This window comes from Phoxinus phoxinus (assembly GCF_949152265.1).
Source record: "Phoxinus phoxinus genome assembly, chromosome: 11".
Classification (NCBI taxonomy): domain Eukaryota; kingdom Metazoa; phylum Chordata; class Actinopteri; order Cypriniformes; family Leuciscidae; genus Phoxinus; species Phoxinus phoxinus.
In genome coordinates, this window is record NC_136886.1 from 10,712,062 (window position 1) to 10,721,743 (window position 9,682).

Genomic DNA, 9,682 nt, shown 5'->3' on the forward strand with positions numbered 1-9,682 from the left:
ATAAATATAGTAAATAAAGGAAGTCTGCTGAGTTGGTGATTAAGCTTCCACTGGGATATATAGCCTCAGCTTTGAAAACAAGACCTGAAGACAGTTAATAATGTTGAGAATAGCCTCTCAATTTGGCCTCGCAGCTTCACTATAATCAATAATATAAGAGCAGAATTTGATTTTATAATCGCTGAAGTGGAAACTAATGTATCTATAACAATAAAAAATAATTAAATGTTACAAGTTGACGTCCATTTGCTCTGGATACATTAGGGCGCAAGCCTTTTTAACCGGAAGTACATGATCATTTAATTTATTGTTTAGCGTTTCCCCTTTTTAACTTTCTTCATCAAACTTAAACTTTCTTTCTTTTTGTCATAACAATATGTATTCTCAATGATATACAAATTATTTCAATAATACAATCTATTTCAACGTAACTCAATTAAATTAAATTAATTCACACAACATGAAAACAAACACTTTAAATACTAATCTAACCACTTGAACAGTTAGCTAAGTTCACTTTTAAAATGATAATATTTTATTTACTTTGTAGCCCTGCATATAAAAACATCGAAGTGAAATGATTCTACAAAGAGACACACGGCGGTCATTCGATCAAATCACAGGACGTGAAACAGAAGATCAACTCGCTGTACATCTGACGTGTAGTAGAGTCTGTGTAGTGTTGACGTGTCTCTAGAGCGCTCTCCTCCCTTCAGCTCTCTCGCTTCTGTCTTTCTCTCTAACCCGGGCGGCGAAGCGCACCGGCAGGGCTGTACTAACCGTTTACAGCTCGCTGGGACTCCAGATAGAGACCGTGATTTCAGGGAACCGTCACCATGGGGAGTGAGTATATGGTTTTGAATTGTTTCTCGTATGTTTAATAGAGTTAATTAATGTAATTCTGCTGTTATATCACACTCGAGTTCTGTTAGCGTTATTAGCATGCTAGCCAGACAGCTTTCTTTTGATTTGGGACCTGAAAGATGGGTATCATATTCGTGTACTTTTTCATATTTATTTAGATCTATATTTTACTGCAAGTAAAATGTTTCTCAATTCCTCTATGTTTGGTTGTGATTCGTATCTGAATTAAACATTTTATATTGCTTTTCTGGTTATTGAATGGTAGCGGGCAGCTAGTGTTAGCCTGTTAGCTACTTTCTTTACACATCTGCATGGCTTTGTGTTACTACAAAATTGTAAAGGACAGCTTAAAATATATATTTAAAAAACCTTTAACGGTTAATATTGCCATACCAACTTGTTTCGAGTTTTGTTGGATTGCCAAATCAGAGCGGTCAGATATTAACGTTACTGATTCTGAATCTAGATTGAATCTAATTGGGTTTATCTTGATAATTAATTGACACTTCATGAATACGCATCACACGGATTCAGAGAAATCGTTGTGTTATTAGGTATGTTGTACTTTAAGTATTGTTGTATAAAATGTCGAAACTGAGTTTAGCCTATCAGTTTAATGATGACGACGCTTTAGACTGGACAGCATCTCCCTACTGTTGTCCTTTGGGAAGAAAGTCTTTTCGTTAATCTCAGTATAAACAATTTATAATTATGTAATGTTGGAATACGGTTCTGTACATGTTATGTTGCATTTAATAAAATTGTAACTTGTTTAATTTTATGGCACCAAATCAATGCTTTGTGTAACATTTCTCATGTTCTTCCATTTCTAGTTAAGTTCTTAGAGGTAATAAAACCGTTTTGTGCGGTTTTGCCGGAAATCCAGAAACCAGAAAGAAAGGTATGACATTGTACACCACAAATATCATGTGGTATTTTATTTATTTATTAGATTACACATGTAAAAACCTGCATTTTTAAACCCATACTTCTGCTTGTCTATCAGATCCAGTTCAGAGAAAAGGTACTATGGACTGCCATCACATTGTTCATCTTCCTTGTTTGCTGCCAGGTAAGTTTGATTTCTCAATGTATGAAAAATGCACTAATATGTTCAGTGTAAAAAAAGTTAAGAGCTCATTTAATGTACTGTTTTTTTCTCCATCTCCCAGATCCCGCTGTTTGGGATCATGTCTTCAGATTCAGCAGATCCATTCTACTGGATGAGAGTCATCTTGGCCTCCAACAGAGGTAAGTCTAAAAGCCATGTTCATAGCTAGTTTATTCAAGCATGTAATATACACTGCTGTTCAAAAGCTTGGGTCAAGAGAGCGAGAAATTAATACTTTTATCCAGCAAGGATGTGTTAAATTGATCTCAATATTTAGTAAAGACATTTGTAATGTTACGGAAGATTTCTATTTGAAATTAAATCAATTCTTCAAACAATCCTGAAAAAAATTAAGCATGTTTTCCACAATAGTATTAATCCCCACAACTGTTTTCAGCATTGATTATAAGAAATGTTTCTTAAAGCATAGTAGATTGATTTCTGAAGGATCATGTGACACTGAAGACTGGTGTAATGATGCTGACAATTTAGCTTTGCATCACAGGAATAGAAGCATAAAATAATTATTTCAAAATCGTATTGAGCCCAAACAGAATTACTTTTACCAAAGTTTGAGTAAAAGCAGTTTAGTCAATTTTCATAAATGCTCAATGATTACCTATAATTTGTGAATGGAACGAATGTTTAGTTGGTTCTGTGGTGTTCTCATGATGTCAGGTATTGGGGGTTGTCCATTTTATTAATGACCGTGTTTTTTCAGGAACTCTGATGGAGTTGGGTATCTCTCCCATTGTGACCTCTGGTCTGATCATGCAGCTGCTGGCTGGAGCTAAAATCATTGAGGTCGGAGACACGCCGAAAGACAGAGCGCTCTTCAATGGAGCTCAGAAACGTGAGATTTTGTTTTATTTTTAGTGTTTTGCATTTAAAGAGTTAAATATTATGGAGTTATGCATTACAGTTATAATGATGGTAATGGCAATGTTTTTTTCAGTGTTTGGTATGATCATCACCATTGGCCAGGCTATTGTGTACGTTATGACTGGAATGTATGGAGACCCTTCAGAGATGGGTGCTGGCATCTGTCTGCTGATCATCATTCAGGTAAAAAATCATGCTCAAATACACACAAAATGATGTGAATTTTATTTGTCATATGGAGAGGCTTTTCTCGGGCTTGTGATTAGAGAGTTTGTAAATGAATAAAAGACTGTGTACTCTTCCTGTAGTTGTTTGTGGCCGGTATGATCGTGCTACTGCTGGATGAGTTGCTGCAGAAAGGTTACGGTTTGGGCTCTGGCATCTCTCTCTTCATCGCCACAAACATCTGCGAGACGATCGTATGGAAGGCATTCAGCCCAACCACAGTCAACACTGGCCGAGGTATGAATTCAGGACACTGCATCTTGTTTTAAACCATTCTTTGGCGATGTAGACTGAATTCCATTTGTGCATATTCAGGTACTGAGTTTGAAGGAGCCATTATTGCTCTCTTCCACTTGTTGGCCACTCGTACTGATAAAGTACGGGCTCTGAGAGAGGCCTTCTACAGACAGAACCTGCCCAACCTCATGAACCTCATCTCTACAGTCTTCGTCTTTGCCGTTGTCATATACTTCCAGGTCAGTCATTGGTTATATTGTTTTTTTGCTAATTAATTAGAGCCATAATATGCAAGACTTTTATTTAATAATGGAGTTAGGGCTGGGCGATAAAACGGTATCGGTATTTATCTACGGTACACCATTGTCGGTAATGATATAAAAAAAATTCAATATAGCGCTCAATATTTTCATAAAAAGGCACGCGCATCGCTGGCGCGACCACCACAACTTTGCCCAACATCAAACGAAACTGCGCTACTCATTATTTTGTGGTTCGTAAGACATTTGATCAGTTTGGATCAATGTCAGTGCAGCGCGAGCCGATCTTGATCAAGCGCCACTGTTACTACACAGCGCTAAGACATCCAGTAAAGGAAGCATTTGAGCATTTAAATTCGCCACAGAAGTAATAACATCACTGCGAGATCTAGTGAGAAGCATTCACATTTCTCTGTTATTAACGGATCAAACAGCGCTGACGTGGAAACCAGGAGACACATTGTGCCATGAATTAACTAGTTATAGGCTTTAAGTCCACAGATCTGCAACATTAACCATGGAAGTTTGGCAGGAATAGTAAAATGCCTTCAAGTAACGTTACATCACACATCTTTTTCCAGCACTTCAAAACTCAAATATTATCATATTTTTATGTTACCAAAACATTTATTTGTTCATCCTTCAAAGATTACCCCCATTTATAAAACTAAAAGTTTCAAGATGTAGGAAAACTCACACTTATTTAAAAATATATATATTTTAGTAAATCATTATTTTAAATCAAGGAAAATGTACTACATCTAACATGCCACTGTGTCGTATCAACCCGAACTGTGAATTGTGTGAACGTTACACCCCTATTTATTACAGATGTTGATCTACCTCAAAGTTTGCCTAGATTGTTCTACGTTTACACTTTTACATTGCACACATTTTGTAACATTTTAAGAAGTTTCTTAACACTTACTTTTTTATCTTAAGACATAAAGATATTTTTGTTTACATTTTATTAGTTTTTTAAAATACAATTAGTTGTTTGCCTTAATAATGTGGATAAATAAAAAATGTCAATAATGGTCTATACCGAATGATATGGAACATATCGTGATACATTTTTTAGCTATATCGCACACCCCTAAATGGAGTTTAGATTTAACGGTAATTGCAGCAAAATAATTTTTTCAGCTGCACACCCTCAGAATCAACTACTTGATGAATATAATAAAAGACTATACATGTACATGTTTTTTTGTTCATAATGTCATATATATAAATGTTTATACGTTTTTGTTTTTTTGTAACTTAGCACCTTTAACAATTGTATTATTTCTGTTAATTTAATATTGTATATTTATTTTTCTTGTCAATAATTTTGTATAATGCTTTGGCAATATTGTACATAAACACAATCATGCCACTGAAGTTCTTTAAAATTGAAAATAAAAATGGATTAAAATTGTTTTGTACAGGGCTTCAGAGTCGACCTGCCCATCAAGTCTGCACGTTACCGTGGCCAGTACAACACGTATCCCATCAAGCTGTTCTACACCTCCAACATTCCCATCATCCTGCAGTCTGCTCTGGTTTCGAACCTTTACGTCATCTCTCAGATGCTCTCCACCCGCTTCAGCGGGAACTTTCTGGTCAACCTCCTGGGGACTTGGTCTGTAAGTGTCACATGTTTTTAGTTTTTTTGTAGTGTACCATGTATTGAACTTGACACTATATTTATATTGCAAATCCTGAGCATGTTTATAGGAAACAGTCTGAAAAGAAAACTTTGCTTAAAGCATATCTATTTTTGTTGTTGTAGGATACATCAACTGGTGGTCCGGCTCGTGCCTACCCTGTTGGTGGTCTGTGTTACTTTCTGTCTCCGCCGGAGTCGTTTGGTTCTGTGCTTGATGACCCAGTCCATGCAGTGATCTACATTGTGTTCATGCTGGGATCCTGTGCCTTCTTTTCTAAGACCTGGATTGAAGTTTCTGGATCATCTGCCAAAGACGTGAGTCACTAGCTCTTGTTCATTTATCAACACTTTATTTTATTATTTGGCATGAAGTTGTAATGGGTGTGTGTGTGTGTGTGTCTTTTAGGTGGCCAAGCAGCTGAAAGAACAGCAGATGGTAATGAGGGGACACAGAGAGACCTCCATGGTTCATGAACTCAACAGGTGAGCTCCAAACACACTTGCTCTGTAAGCTTAGCTTGTAAATACTTGATTATCAGGGCCTTCAATGACCTCCACGCTTTCTCTTTCTGATATGCAGGTACATCCCTACAGCAGCAGCATTTGGTGGACTGTGTATCGGAGGCCTTTCAGTAATGGCTGACTTCCTGGGTGCCATCGGCTCTGGAACAGGAATCCTATTGGCTGTTACCATCATCTATCAGTACTTTGAGATATTTGTTAAGGAACAGAGTGAAGTCGGCAGCATGGGAGCGCTGCTCTTCTAAACAAGGACACTGACAAATCACACACATACTTGCTGACACCTTGTAAAACACTTTTATTATTTTTATGATTGTTGTTGTCTTTTCTCTTTTTTTTTGGTGTGATTTGAGCGTTAAAAATGGTCTGTCACGAGTGCCGTCTTGGGAGAACATGTTCTTAGCCTCTAGTTCAGGCTGAGTTTGTTCTCCTATTTGTCAGAAGTGGCAAAATGTTTCTAAAATGCATTGATGAAGCTGAACTTCAGTGATGGGACATTAAAGATGGACTCTGTGAGCTCTGACTAGGAATATTCAGGAATTTCCCCTTTTCATCAGTCTGTCCTTCCCCTGTCTCCATGAATCCCTTCATTCACCCTTTGCTTTATTTCCTGTCTGAACCTAGTTATGCCTGGTAAAAGGATTTTCCAGAAAGTATTGCTAATGTTGGGTGAGTGATTTACTCAACACTGCCAATTTTGTCTCCACACACACAAACTGTCTCTATGTCTCAAGTTTGTCAGTCATATCAATCTTATATGTGAAGCAAGCTAACAGGATTTTTTTTGTCCATAATAGCTATCGTTTAGTGTAAGCCTCATAACTTCTCATACCATATTTAATCATAGAAATTGTGATGGTTTAGTAATAGCTAGAGGTCTGAGAACCAAACAGAGGTGCCTGGTTTCCAGTCAGCAGAATAGCTTGTCAATTCTAAACAAGACAGGATCACAACAGAGGAAATGCAATACACAGTGTGGCACCAAAAGTGTTGTGTGTGTGTGTGTGTGTGTGTGTGTGTGTACACACTTAAGCTGGAATCCTTTTGTACAGAATACATCAGTTAGAGCTTCATTGGCAGACAGAACTGGTTACACCTAAAGTCTGTTTACTTTCTAAATTAAGCCCTTTTACTGTATCATTGGGTGTCTGTATATATGACATGCAGTGTGCAACCATGTAAAATAAACCCTTTTTCTTTTTTTTCTGACTATGTAAAAAGAAATGTTCCGAACAAATATATTCAGCAAAGACTGATCATTCTCAATAAAAACTTTTTTTGGGAGATGAGATGGTTTCATTTGTGACTGAGAATGGCTATACACCTTTAATGATTAAACATGGCTCAGATTATTTCTTTTGGCATTTGAAATTAATTACGCAGGTTTCTGTCAAATGTTTAAAGTACCTCACAAGCCCTCTGCATTGTGTTAGTTGTGTTTAACTCAAAGAGAATTGCCATGTTTCAGGAACTCGAGTATAATATGGTTTATGGCTTTTTCCTTTTCTGAAATTTGGTCAAAAGCTGATGGGATGTTCAGAGTTTGTGTTAGTGATTTATGTTGTTTATTCATATTTAAGAGTACTGTTCGTTTCATAGGCTCCTTTTAAGTTTCACAACAATTATAGTAAAGTAAAATGCTTTCCAAAAACGCCCACTCAAAATAATAGGTACATTGTTTTTTTTGCAGGCATTCTGAGAGGCAAAAAATGTTGGGCCCTTGTCTACTGTATATGACGTCATGTTTTTGAGTTGAAGTCCTTTTGTGCGACCTGGCTTGAAAGCGGCATGCGGGGAAAGATTGACAGGAGGACGGGATAGATCAAAGTCTCTTTCAAGTCTTTGCGATAGACAGCGGACAGCATCCGGCCTCTTTGATACCACAATATATAAATGATAACAAAGCGCCGTAAAATCAGCGCAAGCACTGCATTAGCCTATTTCTGATATATTTCCTTTACAAATTATAATAACTTACGTAAAAAGAAATGACTGCACTCAACGGGGAAGGTAATATAGAGTAAATTCCTGAAATGTGTGTGGTATTTCTTCTGTTTTTCTGTTGTCTGTTTAACTCGTTGAGTTTCAGTAATGTCTGTGATGACCTTCTCATAATAGCGTGAATACGGTGACACGTGCGATTATTGTATTTTCACCTCACTGATGCCACACTAAAATACGTTTTATTATTATTTCTAATATTTTATTTCAAGAATCAAGGGTAGTATTCCCTGTCAGAATAACACAAGTGACGAATAGATAAACTGAAAACCATGTTCTAAAAAGGCGTCTATTCTAGGAAAAGCATCATTGTCCACACCACAATATTTTTAGACAGAAATAGCATTAACATTACACAGTGTGACACAAATTAACTGTAAGAAAATTTTGTGTGATGAGGAAATCACCATGTGTAAATCTGTATGTTGACTTTGGAAGTAGTTTTACCACAACTTTATTTTTATTTGTATTGTTTTTTAGTTTTTATTTACAAATGAATACAATAATTAACACCAGTGATATGAAATAAAGGGACAGATTTTATTTTTAAATATATATTATATATTACTTAATTACTAACTAACTAACTATTAATTGTCTTCATGAACTCTATAGGTAAGGACCAAGTCATATTTGTAACCAAGGAAGAGCATGAAATTCCTAGCACTGTGGAACTGGTTGAGGAGGATGCAAATGAGGACAATGAAGAAAAAGGTGAGAGCGGAAACTGGAAGAAAGTTAGTTAATCTGCTAATTGTATATCGATAGAAAGAAATACTTCCTTCTTCAGATTCAGTTTAAAGCTGTATAACTATGTAACTTTATATCTACCTCACTATCTCTGTGTATTCAGGTCTCATCTTGCCGAGTGGTGCGATAAACTGGGATTGTCCGTGTTTAGGGGGGATGGCAAGTGGAGTATGTGGAGAGCAGTTTAAGACCGCATTCACCTGCTTCCACTTAAGTCAAGAAGAGTTGAAGGGCTCGGACTGTCTGGAGCAGTTCAGAAGCATGCAGGAGTGTTTTGGTCAACATCCTGAACTGTTCCCTCAGGAAGATGATCTTCAAACTGCAAATCCTGGGCCAGACTCCAAGCAAAAAGATTCCCCTTCTATCTCTGACTTCAGCACAAGTGAAGAGTCTGGCCCTCTGCCTTCACAGTTGCCCATAGCTACTTAAAACTGTAGAGAACCATCCATCTCATACTCCACATATTATTTTGTACTAAAATATATTTATATCTGTTTTTAAGATGAGACATTAAAAGGGAGACGAGGACAATGTTTACATAAATGTAGGAAGTAACATTACATGGATTATATATTTTTTCAAAACGTTTTATGATTAGGTTAAATGACGTCCTAATATTGAAAAAAGTCCAGAGAAATAAAGTATATAAAGGATGTTTTGAAAAACTTTTTTGTGTGTTCTGGGAAATACCATCCTCATATTTATAAATCCATCATAGTTTGAATTGTTCTTTTTTATTTTATTTTTTTATTGTCCATTTTCATTTTTGTCTTCTATTTTGTTCCAACAAACATCTTAATCCAAGTGTAACTTTGTTACATGTTGACACGCATTATGTGTGAAAGTGTGATTTTAAATCTACCGAGAGAGTGTCAAACATGGTGCTTGAGATTACAAGTGTTTGTGTGTACAATGTGAAATCATATTTTGATTAAAGATTATAGACACATCAATTATATAGTTTGCCCATTTAAAAATAAATGTATATCTGTTTGTGCTTTAGTCCAATTGTATCAAAGTAATATAAAGAAAAGTTCATGAATCAACATTCATAGTGGGTGCAAAAGTTTTAGATTACGTGAAAAAGGTGGGACTCAAAACATTGCCTGTATTCCTCAAGACGGTAAGGAGAGCCATACAGGTTTGGAATGACATGAGGGTGAGTAAATGATTTAAAAA

The 9,682-nt window shown here is 36.3% G+C and overlaps 2 protein-coding genes across 2 annotated transcripts; both read left to right on the top strand.

The window, feature by feature from the left end:
* Nucleotides 1-286: 286 nt before the first annotated feature.
* Nucleotides 287-7,036, top strand: sec61a1a (SEC61 translocon subunit alpha 1a). The gene is made up of 12 exons (XM_079629389.1): nucleotides 287-843; nucleotides 1,698-1,765; nucleotides 1,871-1,936; nucleotides 2,037-2,115; nucleotides 2,697-2,828; nucleotides 2,931-3,040; nucleotides 3,166-3,319; nucleotides 3,398-3,558; nucleotides 5,010-5,207; nucleotides 5,354-5,545; nucleotides 5,637-5,713; nucleotides 5,811-7,036. Exons 1-12 carry the CDS (start codon nucleotides 837-839, stop codon nucleotides 5,995-5,997), a joined length of 1,431 nt encoding a protein of 476 aa, XP_079485515.1. The 5' UTR covers nucleotides 287-836; the 3' UTR covers nucleotides 5,998-7,036.
* A 368-nt stretch (nucleotides 7,037-7,404) lies between these two features.
* On the top strand, nucleotides 7,405-9,496 carry chchd4b (coiled-coil-helix-coiled-coil-helix domain containing 4b). Its single transcript, XM_079629397.1, has 3 exons — nucleotides 7,405-7,762; nucleotides 8,369-8,467; nucleotides 8,607-9,496. The coding sequence occupies exons 1-3, from the start codon at nucleotides 7,741-7,743 to the stop codon at nucleotides 8,930-8,932; spliced, it is 447 nt and encodes a 148-aa protein (XP_079485523.1). The 5' UTR covers nucleotides 7,405-7,740; the 3' UTR covers nucleotides 8,933-9,496.
* Nucleotides 9,497-9,682: the final 186 nt, after the last annotated feature.